This window comes from Ammospiza nelsoni, chromosome 1 (assembly GCF_027579445.1).
Source record: "Ammospiza nelsoni isolate bAmmNel1 chromosome 1, bAmmNel1.pri, whole genome shotgun sequence".
In the NCBI taxonomy this organism is placed as follows: domain Eukaryota; kingdom Metazoa; phylum Chordata; class Aves; order Passeriformes; family Passerellidae; genus Ammospiza; species Ammospiza nelsoni.
The window spans coordinates 103,516,444-103,534,365 of record NC_080633.1 but is presented as its reverse complement, the minus strand read 5'-3'; the positions used below and the strand labels follow the sequence as shown (position 1 = coordinate 103,534,365).

The 17,922-nt window shown below is 36.0% G+C and overlaps 1 protein-coding gene across 1 annotated transcript in view; it reads right to left on the bottom strand.

The window, feature by feature from the left end:
• LAMA1 (laminin subunit alpha 1) overlaps positions 1–17,922 on the bottom strand; it is a 79,593-nt gene that overhangs the window by 11,774 nt on the left and 49,897 nt on the right. The window contains exons 34-50 of the mRNA XM_059469496.1: positions 17,595–17,706; positions 17,265–17,427; positions 14,742–14,952; positions 14,398–14,514; positions 14,139–14,302; positions 13,384–13,522; positions 12,104–12,197; positions 10,732–10,848; positions 9,147–9,329; positions 8,715–8,869; positions 6,815–6,958; positions 5,372–5,505; positions 5,044–5,194; positions 4,404–4,528; positions 2,979–3,129; positions 1,724–1,868; positions 995–1,136 (exon numbers count right to left, since the gene is read on the bottom strand). Coding sequence (XP_059325479.1) covers positions 995–1,136; positions 1,724–1,868; positions 2,979–3,129; positions 4,404–4,528; positions 5,044–5,194; positions 5,372–5,505; positions 6,815–6,958; positions 8,715–8,869; positions 9,147–9,329; positions 10,732–10,848; positions 12,104–12,197; positions 13,384–13,522; positions 14,139–14,302; positions 14,398–14,514; positions 14,742–14,952; positions 17,265–17,427; positions 17,595–17,706 — 2,447 coding nt within the window. The remainder of the gene's footprint in view (positions 1–994; positions 1,137–1,723; positions 1,869–2,978; positions 3,130–4,403; positions 4,529–5,043; positions 5,195–5,371; positions 5,506–6,814; positions 6,959–8,714; positions 8,870–9,146; positions 9,330–10,731; positions 10,849–12,103; positions 12,198–13,383; positions 13,523–14,138; positions 14,303–14,397; positions 14,515–14,741; positions 14,953–17,264; positions 17,428–17,594; positions 17,707–17,922) is intronic.

Below are 17,922 nucleotides of genomic sequence, written 5' to 3'. Positions count from 1 at the left end.
GTGTAAGTGCAAAGAGTTTAAGTTTTACTCTTAGATACTAAATTGAATCTTAAAAAGAATCAAGATAATGTTGTGCCCAAATGAAAACATACAAGTGTGTAATGCTGTGCTGTCAGGTCAGGTAATTTCCCAAAACTTTAAGGTGAATCTTCAGCTGAAAGAAAAGGGATTGTGTAAAAGGGTAACTGTTGTTGTCTACCACGCAGTTTCTCGGTTTTCAAGTCTGGACCATACCTGATTTGGTTCCTGGTTTAAGGCTGAGAAATCTAAGGTTATCCTGCCATAATCCTTTAAAGGCTGGAATGCCACCTAAGATTAACAAGACTGCACTCTGTAGTAACTGTGCAGAGACCAATAATGTGCTCGAATTTATGTTATTGTCAAGAGCATGCAGAAAGTTTAATTAGATTTTCTCTTGCCATATTTATCCTTTCACAGTGAAGTCAGTGGAAGAAATGTGACTTTGCAAGTTCAGTACAGACATGCAATAAAAAAACACCCATAAACAAGAGACGTGCTATAAAATATCTATTTGCAATGTTTTCTGTTGATCTGTTCACAGTTGGTTTTCCTCTGTTCCAAGTTACTGAATTACAGGAATTCTCAAGTACAACTTTTATCCTTAAGCACAGTTTTGCCCATAAATGACATCTGGAAAACACAAGGCTTACACAGGTAGAGATCAAAGGAGCATCACTGCAGACAGCAATGCTGGATGCTTGCCCCAAAGAGCAGGGGGGCTGCTGCTGTGGTGGAAATCACCCTTGGAGGAAGAAAACAAAATTATTTCTGATCTGAACTGCAGCATCAGACCCACCAGTGGAAAGTACCATATCAGAGTTTGAAGTCAAAGGACAGATGTGGTATACATGGCCATAAACTAAACTTCAGAATTCACTGTTTTTCTCTAATTTCAGAGGTGATAAGAGTGTGTAGAATTTTTCCCCTAACCTTACAAGAGTCTTAGCAAAGGTGCAAAAGTGACACACTCTACCTCAGAGCCCTCGATCTTGGCAGCCCACCAATGAAGATTGGGTCCTTATCAGAGCGGTTCAGGTCTGAGGCAACCCCGGGAGATTCTCCTTGCTTGGTTTCTTTATAATTAAGGTTATATGCATCCATGACTGCCAAAATTCCTGCAAAGAAAAGGGAGTAAAGATCTGGAGAAGAATATGAATATACATTCTTCCCTTCTGGCAATCTTGTCCATAATAAAGGAAAATGTATTCATTGACTTGGAGATGTATGGACAATCTTCTTATTTTTAGAATGAGCAATTTATTGCACTGCCAGCTATTCTGTTAATCTCATTCATTCCTCTCTGCCAAAACCAAATCTGGAGAAGTCTACAGGAAAATAAGATACATATGAGAACATGTTATAACCATTAGCACATACACGTTATTGCCAAAACACAGGCCCCCACCAAACAGTTGTACTAAGTAATATTAAAATGCAGGAGAAAAAATGTGATCCCTCATCTACAGACTTGGACAAAAATCTTTCAGTCTTTAAAGACTGTGGGTATGTTTTGTGAGATGTGTTAAACCAAGCACAAGATTTACAGTCTAGTCCTTCTAAAAGCAAAGCACCCTAGGTGTGTCTGCTTAAGACACTGCATTGGAAGTGATCAGATTTGGTTGCAGTGATGTTCCCTGCAGCTATCTTAGATATTTGTATTTGTAAATGTGCAAACACCCAGACTTCTCGATCTGTAGCCTACCTTGCTTCTTATTCCGATTGAATGAGATTTTATACCACGTTCCATTGTTGTAACGATTTTCTGTTGTAAGAGCAAGGGGTCCTGAGCCAAGATCAACAGTCACCCTCACTTTGCCATCAACAAGCTCAAGGGACAAGAAGTCTCTCTGAGAGGAAGAAAAATACCACCAAAACAAAAAACAGACTACATACAAACAGATTACATTCCTGGAAATAAAATCTTCCTAAAGAATGCATGCCTGGCAGGTTTGGTCCACTGTGCGGAAAATATTTAGTAACTCTTGTACCTGGACTATTTGTTAGGCTCAAGATGCTTATCTTCACTTTATTTAGGAAAATTAAGTTACAAGTACCTCACAAGGATGTATTTTTGTTTTGTTATTACCCTTACTTAAATACATCATGAGGTTTGATTACTCAGCAGAAGAATGGTTAAATAACAAAGTCATATTTTCCTGGTTTTGGATGAAGTTGAAAGTAATTTGATTTGACAGCATAATGATCAAACACTACGATGTTCTTCCTGCATGAAGCAAAGACCGTCCTCACAGAGTAAAGAAGACTTTCTGAATTGCATTGAAGGTTCCCCCTCTGAACTGTAAAGCTTAAATCAGATATTATTGTATACACTGCAATGTATTCAGGCAGTGAGTACATACAGCAAATGAATTATGCAGTAACTCTGAAATAATCTGTACCCAAACAAAGCTTTTCCTACCTTCAGGAACAGAAAACCACCATCTAAGTATGCAGTAAACTGCATGACAAGACAATGAAGGTCTGTTGATAGGTCTGGGTTATATTGCTTTTGCAGAAGTTTTATTTAATTTGTTTCAGTTTACTGAATTCCCATCTTATGGATTTAATTCAATATGGTTTTTCATTATTATATTGTCCTTCTGCAAGCTCAATTCCAAAACATTTTTACATTCTGAAAAGGTTCCTCCAACTGAAAAAACTAGCTTGCTGTCCTTACTTTTCCTTTTCTAAACTTTAGCTAAGTAATCATTAATTTAAGTCAAAAATAATTTATTTTTATTCTAAAATTTAAATAAATTGTGAGGAATTCTTTTCATTGTTTAACTTTGCCCTTAGTTTAGGAGGATATTTGCTCTAACAAGTGGTCCTCTAGGGTTCCTGTCTTTAGTCCTTTAGCTTATGATGCCAGTCACAGGTCATGAATTACACAAAAGTAGTGATATGCTCTAATACATGTAAGCTGAATGACAGTTTAGAAATCTGATCCATTTTCTTACAGTGCCATTTGAAGCAAGATAGAGAAGAAGCCCATTTGGTGAAAAGGTACTGAAAGATATTAATATCTGAGTCACTGTTGAGCGGAGTGCCTTCTCCACAACTGAGTATCCACTGCCATCAAAATGGAATGAAGTGTCCTCATCCTGTGGGCTACAGAAGCAGAAAACCAGTACAAAAATGTTAACATTTGTTTTTCCCCCTTTTTTTTTAATATAAATATAAGAAAAGTTAGGTCACAGAATAGTTTGAGTTGGGAGGGATCTTAGAGCCAATCCCATATTCCCCCCCTGCCACGTGAGGGACACCTTTCACTAGACCAGTTTGCTCAGAGCCCCATCCAACCTGGCCCTGAACACTTCCAGGAATGGGACATCCACAATTTCTCTGGGCATTGTATTCGAGCATCTCACCACCCTCACAGTAAAGAGTTTCCTCCTAACTTCTAATCTAAACCTACTCTCTTTCAGTTGGAATCCATTAGCCCTTGTCCTGTCACTCCATGCCCCTGTAAATAGTCTCTCTCCACCTTCCTGGTTGGCTCCCTTCAGGTGCTGCTCAGTCAGTGCAGCCTCCAGGCAGCAATTTATAAAGTGTTGGCAAACACTTCAATATTGATGTAATGAATAACTGAAGGATTCCAGTCAACGGCCACTTTCATTATGCAACCTCACAACACACAATTTAGCCATGGGGAAGGATGCACACAAGGTAAGTGTTCTTCCTTATATACAAAAATGAAAGGCAAACTCAGTGAATTCCTAAGGGAAAAATAATTGTTACAGCATACACCCTCTAAATTAAAACATGTCATCCATTTCTCAAAATGCTTTGCATAATTGGACTTACAATACATGATCTATTAGCCCCTTTCCTTGCAGTACAAGACCTGTAAAAAATATCTCATACAATCATGCAGCACCCTCTGCTGTTTCTGCATGAAATATTCTGCAAAGGGAATATGGACAAGCATATTTCTTTTTTATTCCTTAAACATAAAAATAGTAATCTGCTCAAGGCACCAACCTCAGTGGCTACAGTTTTGCTATCAATTTTTTTAATAAGACTGCTTTACACTGTTTCTTACCCTAGGAAAGAATAAATCTGTTTTACAGAAAACTACTGAAAAGGAAAGATTCCACAGTATTTTGGTTCACTGGTAGTCCCTACTTCCCATGCACAAAATAGAGAGCAGCAATAAAACTCCTCTGAGAAAGTGATTCAAAAATTGAAATTCCATACAAAGAAATTATTTGATACCACTGATACATTGAGATTAATGCGCTCAGAACTGTAAGTTAATTATCAGTGAAACACTGCAATTTGTCTGAGCTCCATATGCTTAGTTAACACAAAAATATAATATTACAAATGTAAATTACTCTGAACAAGTTGAAAAAAAACCAAAAGAGAGTGAGACAAAATACCTTCCAAAACAGCCATTGCACTTGCCCTCTCTTTCTATGTAGTTCCAAAGACCAATAGGTTTGCCATTCAGGAATGCCTCTCTTAGGCACCCTTTAAAATGGGTCACCTTAACAGCAGGTGATTTCTATAAGAAAATAAATATTTCATGAATACAATTAATGTTGAGTACTCTGAAAATTATGCAGCAAAATTTTTGCTTGGTTGTTTTCCTTGAACTTCAACTTTGTTAGATATAAATCATAATAGGAGAACAACATGTTTTAGTGTAACTATTAACAATTATAATTGAAATAATGATATATTAGTACATCAAGAAAGTAAAATAACTATGTCCTTGACCTACTTACACACCCCTCATGCCATGAATTACAATTGCCATGGAAGAAGCAAACAAAACCATTTGCTAATGTCTATACATGGTACATGCACACACAGACTGTCCTGGTTAAACTTTATGCAAAAATTTCCAGGGAAAATTAACTTCAGGATACAAGAAGACCCTTGCAGCATCTCTGCTTTATGCTCAGAGTACCTGGCATCTCTTGAGGAAGTAACCAAATCAAGCAATTACTTCTAATGCAAAAGTATTTCTCAAACATGTTCAAAACAATTAACAGAATGCTGATCTCAGAATTTAACCTTGATTTGCCCTCCAAGTCCTCCAATAAACATTAGGGTTGACTTGTTAACATCCAATATGCTGGCTGTCCCCAGAGAGGTTCCAGATTTAGGTGAAGGCTTCTGATTGGAGTTCATCTCCTCTATGCTGAGGGTACCTGTTTTTCCAAACCTGCCAAATACAAATACTAATAAATAGTCTTAGACATCACCAAGCCTAATCAACACATAATATTGGCTTCTCCTTCTAAGGACAAAAAAAATCTCATCACTGAAAATGATGAGTTGGACATCATCCAAACAGTGGACGCTTTGTGTACACCACTTATGACATTCTCATTTTAATTACCTGGTGGCATGTATTCTGTGCCATTTGTTGTTGTCAATTTGGAAATCAGGGTATTCCACTCTTGTTGGTCCAGAGCCCAAATCCCAAAGAAGAGCTACCTTACCACGTCGCATCTCCACTGCCAGGAAGTCTGTCTGAAAAACAGCAGAGCCTATTCTAATTCATGGAATCAAATGTGCATTTTCACCAGAAACATGGAGAAAGTCTTTCCAGATTCATGTCCCTACATCCCATATGACAGGAGTTGACATTTAGCAAAATCATGCTTTTCACTCACTTCTAATGAGACAAAACTCCCTCAGGTCATATGCAAGTAGCTGAATGTCTTCTTTATATATATACACATATATTTACTAGTCTCTGAAAAAGCACTATCCCATGATAGTGTGCCACAAGGAATTAACTGCTGTGCATTTCTTGGGATCACACAGGGAATGAAGCAGAGCAATTAGCCATCACACTCCCTTCCAAGTGGGTAGATGCACTGTGCTCATGAGGGACAGCTTCAAGAATTTCAGCTGTGTTACCAAGCAAATCATCTAATGCACTCCAGCATGCTGTATGAAAGCATCACAGGGGGTGTTACACTCCATGTGGTTAATGCCCAACACAGGAAAAGGAAGGGAGAATTTCAGCACAGGGCCAAGAGGCAGTGGCAAAGGAATCCGGTGCTTTTATTTTCTGCCTTTGAAAATCTCTGGAATCATCTAAGGCATCAAAATATTTCCACCCCTAGTGAACACATCTGTCTGCAAGGGGCCTCGCTTGGTTACTTAGTTTGAAATCAAGAAACGCTGGAACCCTAGATGCTGAGAATTTGAAACTTTCTGTGTGCTGAAAGGCACAGACTCGCAAGAGAACATTGTATCTGACCTGAGGCTGTTTGGAGAAAGTTTCCAAAATTGATTGATAGCACTAAGATTATGAGTGTGCAGTTAGTAAGAAGTATATAATATTACAGAGTAGAAAACTTAGAGTTTGGGGTTTTAGAATACAGAAATAAATATGAAACAAGATGGAGGTTTTAAGGCAGAGACAAGTTGTTCTCTTTACCTTCTTCCTCCTTCTTCATGGGTTTGGGTGATGTTTTGTAATTAAACAGAAAAATCCACATTGAGGGCATCGAGGGAGCAGTTATTAGGTTAAAAGGGAAAATAATCTAAGTATAATTTCTTAATTAGATAATTTAGCCTTAAAAGACCTTGTAACAAGTGATAATTAAGCCATTTTTGCCTTACTAATGAAAGACTACAAAACTCACAGTTGTGAGGCTGTAGCACTGATAACAATAAATGCCTGAGTCTAAACATGAACTATAGTCTCAAGTGCCTTCAATCCTGACCCCAACAAAGGTAAAAAAACAAGCAGAGAATCCACAAAGAAAAAGCATATTTAGAACTTTTGACTACCATCACCTTCAGTAAATGTACCCCAGAAACTTACCTTTCCATTGCTACCCAAGTAGAAAAGGAGGTTATCTGGTTCAGCAGTTTTCACATTGAGTGTTAAGGTGTTGTAATTTGTAGATGAAATTTGGGGTTGATAGGCACGAATGCAATCTCTCTCTGCTGATACTGCAACTTTAATCTGGGGAGACGAGAAGAAAATGGAATCTAAACAAATCTCAGTGAACAAAGCACTCTTTTGTGGAGTATGTACTTAGCTTCTGACCAACAAATGCAAACCTTTTGCTGAGATCCTTCCATGCAAATAAGTATTGCTGCCTGGGCTAGATTCCTGCAATCTTCTAGGTATCACTTGATAAAGAGATTCACAATAGAGAAGTATGAAATCTATCTCAATACACTCACTCAATTGGGAGGTTTGAATCAGTAAACAAATTATTCAAATACCTCAGAAAAAAACAATAAGTCTTGGGTCAGAAGATCAAATAGCTGCAAAAAGCCATGTCATAATATCAGAAAATAAAAATACAGAAATAAAAAATGTTTTAAAAGAAACCATTTCTAGTCTATATGGAGAGATTTTTTTTTTTACAAATTAAAAAGGAGACTGTCTGCAACAATTCCATTTATTTCAAATTTGTAACAGTTTACACAATATTTAAAAATAAATTTGTGAATATATGACAAGTTCCACTTTTTAAAGATTAAATAAATAATATTCCTATTGTCATATCCCTAAAACCACTGTTTAGTAAACTGATGAAAAATTGATCCAAGCCAAATGCAACCAAACTTCCAGCAGCTTCCTCTTAGCAAGAAAAAAACCTTAATTCCATTAACTTCATGGAATATACCTGTAACTACTAAATGCATACAGCACAAGTGTGTGTATGCATGCATCTGGACACAGATACATAAAGTTTCTCTTGTGTAGCAAAAAATTACAAACAAACCAAACAACAAACCAAAAAGACCAAACAAAATTTACAAACTAACAGAACAAAACAAAACCCTTAAACCCCTCCCCCGCCAAACAGAACAAATTCCCCCCAAAATGGAAAATGGGACTTTGCTAACACTTCTTTTCACCTTGGCAGCAACTTCTGTGGCTTATGACACCTCAGAAAATACCATTCTCTTTTTTTTGCAGTGGATTCATTAAGCTTCAGTAGACTGTGACAGAGAAGCAATAACCATATAATTAAGAAGATTTGCAGAAAGAATTTAGACCCTTCTTTTTTTTTTAACCTTACAATAATATATCCACAAGTATGTCCAAGGCATACCAAAAATTACTCATTGCAAAGCCATTTTCATATTTCTCTCACAGTCTAATGAGATCCATAGTACAGTTGATTCACTTTTGCTGTCTTTAAGGTAGAAGCAGAGACTTAAAAACAAGTACACTGCCTTAAAGTACTCTGGATACTCAGCTGCTTCTTGCAAAGAACATATGGACATGACAGGCCACAGATGGCAAACTTATTGATAGAATCAACACTCTTGACAAGAAGTTTGTAGTGGTACTTGATGTCATATGGGGCACCCCAGATCAGTCTCTAAATAACCTCAAAAATTAACATCTTGTACTAAAGAGAATAGCTGTACCATCCTCCAGCTTGTCTTTTTCTTATCAAAATCTCTCATGACAGTTCTCTGGTGTACTATGTTTCATTATTTTTATAGGGAACAGGAGGAAATAGCAGATAAATTACTAGCTGGCTGTTCTGACATACTCACAAATACAAAAACAACCTTGATGCTAAAACCTTAAAATGTTGCCAGTATGATTTTAGCATCAGTCAGTGCTCTTTGGACTTCACTGAGACTCAGCAACAACAACCAGGTACCTGGAAAGTAAATTTTAGGCTCCTTATCTCAAACAACCTCCCTGCTGAAAGTGAAAATTCATTTAAGTCTGGGATGATTCAACTTACAGATGCTGCCTGCTTGCGGGCCTGGCTGATAAGTTCTTTAATTTCAGACAGGTTTCTGTTGAGGTTCTCCTCCAGCATTTTCAAAGGTTTGAGTCTATCCAATAAAATACTTGCTTGTGCTTCAACTTCTTTAACTTGTTTTTCAGCTGTGAATGCTGTGGAAACATAAAAGAAATGTTGAGGCAGGGTGAAATTGCTAAAATACTTAGCCAAGTTAGCCACCTTGTGATCATTTTGGTTTCAGCAACTTTTAACATCAGTAAGGGATATACATCCCTTGTGAATCCTATAGAGGACTTTTTTTAAAAGTTAGCATATTTTTACTGAATTAGGAATAAACTCTCAGTCCATCAGACTCTTATTTAATGCCTGCTAAAACTGAATATTAATATTGCTTCTGCTAGCAGTGACATTGCCACAGAGGAAACTTACCAGCTTTTGATGAATCAATTATGAGTTCACTTGTTTTCCTCAAAGTGTCATTAACTTGGGACAATGTAGAAGATGTATTCATTAGCTTTTGACTGAACTCCCCAAAGTGACTTAAATCTACCACAGCACTGGCATTTGCAGACACAGCCAGCTCTTTCACTTCAAGCATGTATTTCCTGGTATCTGAAACACAGTTCCAAGGTTAAAAAACATTCAAAACTTTCATACATTCTTCTGACCAACAAATGCCTGGCTTTGTAGCAGCAGCTACAAACACAGTCAAAATACTAGGAATGCTGTCAGTTACATTCCTGTCATAGTAAGAATTTTTTGTTTCTTTGGGGAACTTGATTCTGCCTGTCTCATCAGAAAGTTTGCATAAATGCATCAGGCTTGTAGTGTTTAAGTTTCCTAAATTAGTGTTGGCACTCAGAGACACTCATCTGAGACTGAAGATTTGAATCCCATGCAAAGCTGGTGAGGCAGAAGGGCTATTAGACCCCCTGGTTTTGGCTACAATCACCTGTATACTGGGTGCATCATGCCCAGTCCCAGCCTCACCCTCACACCCTCTGCCCACAAGGGTGGGAAAAGGCTGCAGCTGGCAAAAAAGGCCTGAGTTAGACGCCCAAGGATCCTCCTTCACCACTCTCCACACAGAGAGCAATGCCACCATCAATATCTGACCAGAGGAAAAAAAAGAGACAACCCCAAGAAATGTAACAACAAAGCTGAAATCAAGCAATGTTAAGCAATGAGTTAAGACGAACACTACTGTGATTTTAATAACTTAATTGTTAATGTGTATCTTCATGATAGATAGCACCCCGTGGTTCATATCCAGTGTAACATCGTCACTATTATTACCTTCTAGCATGAATTAGGTCTCTGAACTGCAAAATGGGTGTTTTAAGGCGTTGAAGTTAGCATTCTAATCCAGATTCACAGTAGAATCAAACAACCCTAGCAAGAGGTCTTTATCACTGTTTTTCTAACTTAAAACACATAATTTAGATTGACAAAGTATTTTGGACCCTCTTATTCACAACTTTAAAGTAATTTTTTCAATTAGTTTCCATGAACTTTAGGTCTTGCCTTTATTCAAAATAATGACTGAAAAAAGAGGAATTCTTTCATTTTAGAAAAGCGCAGAAAATATATTTTAATCAATTAAATGAAGTCTGCATTTACAACAAGAAAACATTTACATGCAGGTTGTAAAATTCATAGATTAATATAAACAGTTTTGAAACAAGCCAGAAAAGTGAAATCTATGAAATGTCTCTGCATGTGGGATTAAACAGTCTATAACTTCACTGTCCTTACATATCAGTGCAATTGTATTTCTATCAGAGTCCCTCCTGATTCACAGCAATGTGAAATGTGAATCATACTACAGACCTTATAATATAACCCTATTATGTTTAATGGGTTTACTGAAAAGAATGTAAAATATTTACGAGGCTAAATGAAGTCTCCAGTATAGATTATTGCTAGGTTTCTGCAATCAGATAACGAACAGGGTTTTATTACAATTGTACTAGAGTTCTGTAATAAGGAGAATGTCAATATAAATTTCACTTACTGTTACGCAATGCTCTGAGTGTCAACAGAGAATCGTTAAGTTGGTTGCCAATTTTATTTGTACTTTCCTGAATCTTTTCTACCTCTTTGTTCAACCCATTCAATCCAAATAGAAGTCCTGTTGAAAGAAATAATATACACATAAACAAATACCATACAACCCACATAAAACCAAAGTATTCATTTATTTCATCAATGGAGCTTTTTTTTTTTCCCAACAGAAAGAGTATTTTACAAACAGGAATGCAAAATGAGTGCAGTATAAATAGATAAGCTCCTGTGAGCACTGCTCTGTTCAAAGCTATCCTTTTTAGCCAATTCCATGAGACTGAATGGCTACAAACATAGTGAGGAAACAAATTAAAATTATTCCATGAATGTGAACTCTAATATTTTTTACAGTGTTCTTCACGTTTTATGTTATCTAACAGGAGCCAAAGAAGCGGCTTTTTTCTATATATTTGTGATCTGTTTGCAGAATCCTCTCATTAGAAATTAAAATATCTAGAATAGAAGGAACAAAAAAAGGTAATTCTGTCCATCTGAATTACATAAAAGTTATACATATTTGTAAACCACTAGTATTGCAAGACAACGCTATTTTACAGTTACAGTTTATCTCTGTGAAACATTCCCTTTCTGTCCAATTTTGTCAAACATTTAACTTAACGTTTGCTTCTGCTCCTACACAAAGCCTTTGTTCAAAATGCTTTTGAATTTTCATGGTGTAGATTTCAATGCCTTTCTAGTATCAAGGTTCAATGCCTTGCCTTGGAGTAAAAGAAAAACCAAAAGTATTTTTGAGTTTATGGAGACAAAGAACTTCAGCTTTTTTTTGTATTTTAGCTGTCCAGCAGGAACAAATAAAAAGAATTAGGATTTAAATATGTCATCTTACATACTGATGTCATCCATGATTTATTAAATAAAAACAAATGGAATTTTCAAGAATTATGCTTTCTCTTTGTCTAGTACTCAATCTCTAATGATTTAATTCATAAAGTTTGGAGAAAAAGCCATTGCAAGCACTGCTTACAAGTAAATGGGGTATAGTGAAGGCCAAATTTTTAAACATTTATGGAGAAATTTTTTTTTCTTGAAATTGAAAATACTATGAGAATCCATAAAACAGTAATCTTAATTGCATGATAATATGATCATAGTCATATTATAATATAATATAATATATATTTATATATATATATATTTATATAATATAATATATATATTATATATATAATATAATATTATATATATATTTACCTTAGCTTATGCTCATTTTAAAAAATAATAAACTACAGAAAAAAAAGCAGCACAAACTGGAAAATGGAGATTAGAAATAGAGGCAGAAATAGGAATTCTACAGAACTGACCATCACTTTTTTTCTTCAGATTTTTAGCTTCATTCTGAAATTTGGAGCTAAGCTGTAGAGTTTCTTTTCCCTGAAGACTGAAAGACTCCTCTGGCTAAAAAACACAGACATTAAGTTGCCACATATGCAAAACAGAAATTTAATTGAAAACATTTAAGTATTTATAGACACCTACATAAAGTTTTTGAATGTTCTTGTAATTTATTAGATATTCTATTCATTACCTTATTAAGCATCCATTAGAAACAATACAAGTTGTTTTCCTGTTATTCAAGAATGTGACATTGAGTGTATTTGTGTTTAATAATAAAAAAATATGACTATGAAATATGCATACAAAACATACAAAATTTTAATTTCAATACTGCTAGTGATTCAGTTGTCTTTTGGAAATTCTAATTCCAGACCTAATTCAAAATTTCCAGCTCTGAGCAATTTAAAATGAGATATTTCAAAATCACAGTCTTAGAGGCATTCTTTTACCTTTCTCCTACTGAAAAAAACTGAAAAAACACCTCGAAGGATTCATGCTGTAGACAGCTTTAGCAGGACAGAGTGCTATATAAAAACATACAAGCTCACAAAACAATGTCAGTTATTTTGATCCCTGTCATTTAAATGCATTATCACACCTGCTTGTGCAGGTATAATGTGCATGACAAAGAGATGTGAGGGAGTAAATAAAATTATAGGAAACTGTTAAGATCAGATTGGGAACTGCTCTGATCTTTCTAACCTACAGTTTCAGTAACAATCTGATAATCTTTGAAGGCAGAGGGATTGTAGATGAGACACAAACATACATTTGTTATGAAATGTCCTCTACTAAGCAAAGTACCTGTGGTTGGGAATATCCAGATAGAAATGGAAGAGGGATAGGTCAAATAAGGAGATCAGTGAATAATTCCAAAGGTGGAAGGAAGCACTAGAGGTTTGGGAATTTAAATTCTACAGGAATACATGTCAAATGTCTGGATATAAATCCTCACAGAATCAAGTACAGTCCAGCTAAACATGCATTAGACATTAAAAAGCAAACAAAACAAAGGAAAAATGGTACTGTGGCAGAGAGAAAAGCAAGGTAAGCAGAACTTGAGATGTGGCGTCATTACTGCCTTGGATTAGGGATTCAGGATACAATACACACTAGCAGGTAGGACAGGCTGCCATCAAGGACTTGCCTCCATCAAGAAGACTCAAGTTTCCAGCAAGTGCACAAACAAATATTCCTATATGAGATAGGGTCTGACATAAATTAAAGTGCTAATTTTGATACTTACTAAATCCAAGGGGCCATTCACAACTCTAGATGCATCATCTGCCAAACTTTCTGTTCTTTCAATCACACTTTTAACGCTGGAATGAGTGTAGATAGCAGCAGTTGTGTTCAGAGTCACATTTCTTATTCTGGAAAGGTCACTGAAGAGCCAATTAACAAGCAGTCTTGTTTTCAATCAAGCATTGAGTTCCATATCTTCAATTACAACATGCACATCTTTCCAGAATACATGATGCATATTGAAAAAAAAACAAGCACACCTTGCCCAGTGTTGCATAAGGGGCTTTCAATTCATTATTTTGAAGTGAAAGACCATGTTAAAAGGTTTTCAATTTCAGGGCTTTTCTCTATTTTGTTAGTTGCTGTTCTGTTTTTTTTCCATTCCATCTTTATTTTTTTCTCCTAATTTGTTCCCTTTTGCCTATGTTAATTTTTTCAATTTATAAAGATCCTTAGAACAAACAAATAATATTGCCTAAACAGAACAGAAACAAGCCCCTATCTGAAACTCAAAAACTAAGCATAGACACAGGATCTAGGAGGAAATTATAAGCATCTGAAATCTAAACTATATTAAATTTTGCTTTATTGAATTTATCTAGGTGTGGTGAGGTCAAGAATTGCTTAATGTTATTCCAAGCAAAATTTTTTGTTTTCAAAACATGGGCAGGGAATGAGTTTAGTGAGTTAGGCCTCTACCTATTAGTTCTGACACTAATGTAAACCTCATAATTTTGTAATTCTTGAGTTGATCACCTCTCTAGTGCATCTGCAAGTCTTTGGAACTGGGTGGCATGTTCCTCAGCTCTGTATACCAAGTCAAGCACTCCTCTCACAGACATCTGCATCACCAGCTCATCCACGTGATATCGCAGTTTGGTGTTCCACAGGACCAACCCATCCTGGTGGACTTCCACATTCTGCAAAAAAAAATGTTTCTCTTTTTTATTTTTTTGTTTCACTAGCAAAATAAACTTAAGAGTCTCTAAGAGGATGTTAAAACTTAAGGACTTACAAATGTAGAGTTCTCTACATCTTGGGCAAGAGAAGCAGCATCATTCAGTAGGACCTCTCCTTCTTTAATGAGCATGGTCGAGACTTCTTCACCTTCCTTTATTTTTAGCTTTTTGTCCTATAGCATAAATCAAGTGTTTTACAGCAGGCTGATAAGCCAGCTATACTGATGAGTTCACATAACATAATATTGTGGTTTTCAAACAGGGGTCTGGTTTCCTTTAAATTTTTAAGGTATCACATATATTAAAACATTTAAATACGTTTAAAAATGTAAACTATCAGCTTTTAAACACAATCACATTTGGTATTTCTTATGCAGCAACACTGACTGCCCAGTCTTACATTTAACTCTGCCAAGTTGCTGGAGATGAGAGGAAACAAGCGATGGGTCTCATTGATGTTAGCGAGCGCCTCGTGCACCAGGTCCTGGGCATCCTGCAGTCTGCTGCTCTGCTTTGATAAGAACAGGCTGGCATTTGTTATCAGTTCATCAAGTTCCTGCTGCGGTTTGAGATGCTCTTTCTGAACCTGGGTCAACAACTTTTCTGCAGCTCTGAAAAAGGAGAGGAATCAGAACTTAAAGAAACAGCAAAGAAGAAACTTAGGCATGGATTTCTTAAGGAGAAAATGGTGTCGTGTGAAATTAATTTATATGCATCTTCCTACTTAAGTCTGACATTGTTTTCTAGAATAGCATGGTTTAGTTATTCATCTTACCACACATAATGATGACTGCCTGGGGAGAGGACAGTAATACAGTTCATAAACTTTGCATGTAAGAACTAGAGGGAAAAGGGGTGAGTATGAATCACTTTTGTTTGGATTTGATTTGGGACATACTCGCCCACATCAAAATCTCTGTGAAACTTTCCTCTGGGACTACTCTATATCCTAATTGTAGTGATTCATATTTTGAATGTAGGATCAAAACATCATTTACAGGGACTGGCACTAGAAAGAAACAAGTAACCAGAACTGAAAGACATATATGCAAGAGTCTAGAAAAGTTTAAATATCAAATAAAAATAAAGTCTCATCAAAATGAACACTGATATGAACAATCTCTGCACTTATATATTTAATCAGCAACAGAGATTATCAGGCAAATATTAAATTCTCCAAAATCTGTCAGCTGTTAATTGCTTCAGCCATTCTATTTGGGAATATTTGCATCTTCATTTGAACACTTTCCAGAACTGAAGGAACAGAAATTATAATTATCCTGGAAGTCTATTGCTTCGTTTCTCTTCATCTCAGCACATATGCTGAACATTGCAACTCCTGAAATGGTATTTTTACATAAATGTTTGTCCTTGTTAATCTGAATGCTTATAACATAAATCTTTAGCCAAAGTGAAAGAAACCTACTTTATTTCACAGTTATATACAGCAAAATGCATTCCATCTTTCTTACTGAATAGCAGATGTGCATTTGCATGTATTTCCTAAAGCCAAAAATTCAGAGTCCCTTCAAACAGAAGCCACAGCCTTAAAAAAAATTACAAGATCTAAAGTATTTTACAAGTCAATAATGGCTTCTGTTTCAGCATAGAGTAAAAAGGTTACATTCCAAATTGTCTGGGGCCTTTGCCTTTCATGGCAAATGTGTGGAGACCTCAGTTACAAATGTTGCCTAAAGTACATTATCACAAACTCAGTCCACTGTGAGTCATGTGGCAACATCTACTCTGTAAAAAACAGACTAGCAAGCTGCTTATTTAAATAATTTTTGAACTTACAGCTGCATTTCTTAAGAAAGTCTGCAGAGCAAACAACCTTATATAACTTATTAGCTCTCTTCTTCGATCTGTCAAGGGGCCCTTATCAGAGAGCTTTCAGAAATTTCAACAGAGACTATAATTGAAAAAGTTAATTTGCAAACACCTTCTATAACAGCTCAAAAGCTGTTGATGTTGAAAGTCAGAACATGCAGTTATTATGGAACAACACATTTGGAGACATATTTGAAGTTCCTAATAAGAATAAATGGTACATTTCTGGTCCATTTTCACGTCTGTATAGTTACTATACAGTTTTATATTGAGCAGAAGAGTTTGCTGAACAAAATGAGACATGCTACCAACACAAACACTCTATCCTGCTTAATCCAAAGTATTTAAAAAAAAAAAAAAAGCCAAATTTTCAGAAGTATTCTACTCTGGTCTAAATCCTGGTCTCTAAAGCCAATGTTAACATTCCTACAGGTTTTGGTGTGATATAGCATTAGTTAGTATTTCTGGAAGTGGAACAAAATATTTGCTGACTCTCGGAACAGTAATTTTTTATCTTGCCAAGTCTGGCAGTAAGCTCTAATGGTGACTATAAAAGCCATTTCAAAATAGCCTTCAACTGGGGACAAATCAAGACATAAGAACACAGTACTAAGTAATGGCTCAGAATGCTTAAAAAAATGCTTTGGTTTTATTTGCAGATCTTTTTGTTACATATTCCAGTGACAATCAATTGTCTTTAGCAGGCCTGACATGTCCTGGGGTTGCAATTTACTGAGAGAGTTTTCAGCCAAAACCAACAAGGAGATGTGTATTAGGGTCAGATCTGAAAGAATCTGAAATCAGTGAGTCTTTTGACTTATTGCAAGGGAATTTTGTATCACATCCAAGTTAACAGGCTTTACTATTGATTTTACGGACTTCTAAAAGACTTTATTATTGATTTGTATCACATGGGATGACCGAGCATCACCAAATCATGTAACTTCAAAGCAAAGTGCACATAGCTCCACCTGGGCTAACTATCACACTGCCACCTATTATGGCAAAATGTTTCTCCAGATATCTCTTCAAAAAAGCAGTGTTGCATGGCAGAGACGTATGTGAAATAAAGTTTTTGGTGGAACAGGCTTACTTTAGGACTGCGGTAGCATTATGGTGCTGCTGAACAAAATCCTTCTTGCGCAGTGCATCCAAAAGGGCAGAAATATCATCCTGCAGGCTCTGAGATGTAGCATTTGACAGTGGCAGATCCAGGCCCAGTGTTTCATTTAGTGATAAAGCAACTTCAGCAAGTACTGAGTAGGAGAATAAACAATTTAGTCATACCATCAAAAAAAGGAACATATTTGAATTCCCTATGCAAACTGTAGCATTTCCCATGTAGATAGGACTTTAAGAGTGGCAAACAACATACCCTTACTAAATTTTGTAAAGAAATGGAAATATCTTAAAAACAGGATACCTTTGATGGTTGTATGCACTGTGTCAATAAAGCCAGTCAGTTCTTGACTTTTATTCCTGGTTTTCTGAGTCATTGTGTCAAGTTGCTGAGCTTTTTTCAAAAATCTAGTTGTCTAGAATAAAATCAGAGATGACATTTGACAGTTTTCCTAAAACACTGATTAATTCCTGATGCTTGGCTACAGTTTTTATGCTTATTTTCTTAATACTGAGAATATTTTAGTTTAAGGAAACAATGCTTTTTGGTAAGGTAAACCTAACTGCTTTACAAATCTCTGATGCTTCCATCCTTGCAGATGCCTTAATTGTGTTTTAAGTTCCAAACTCTC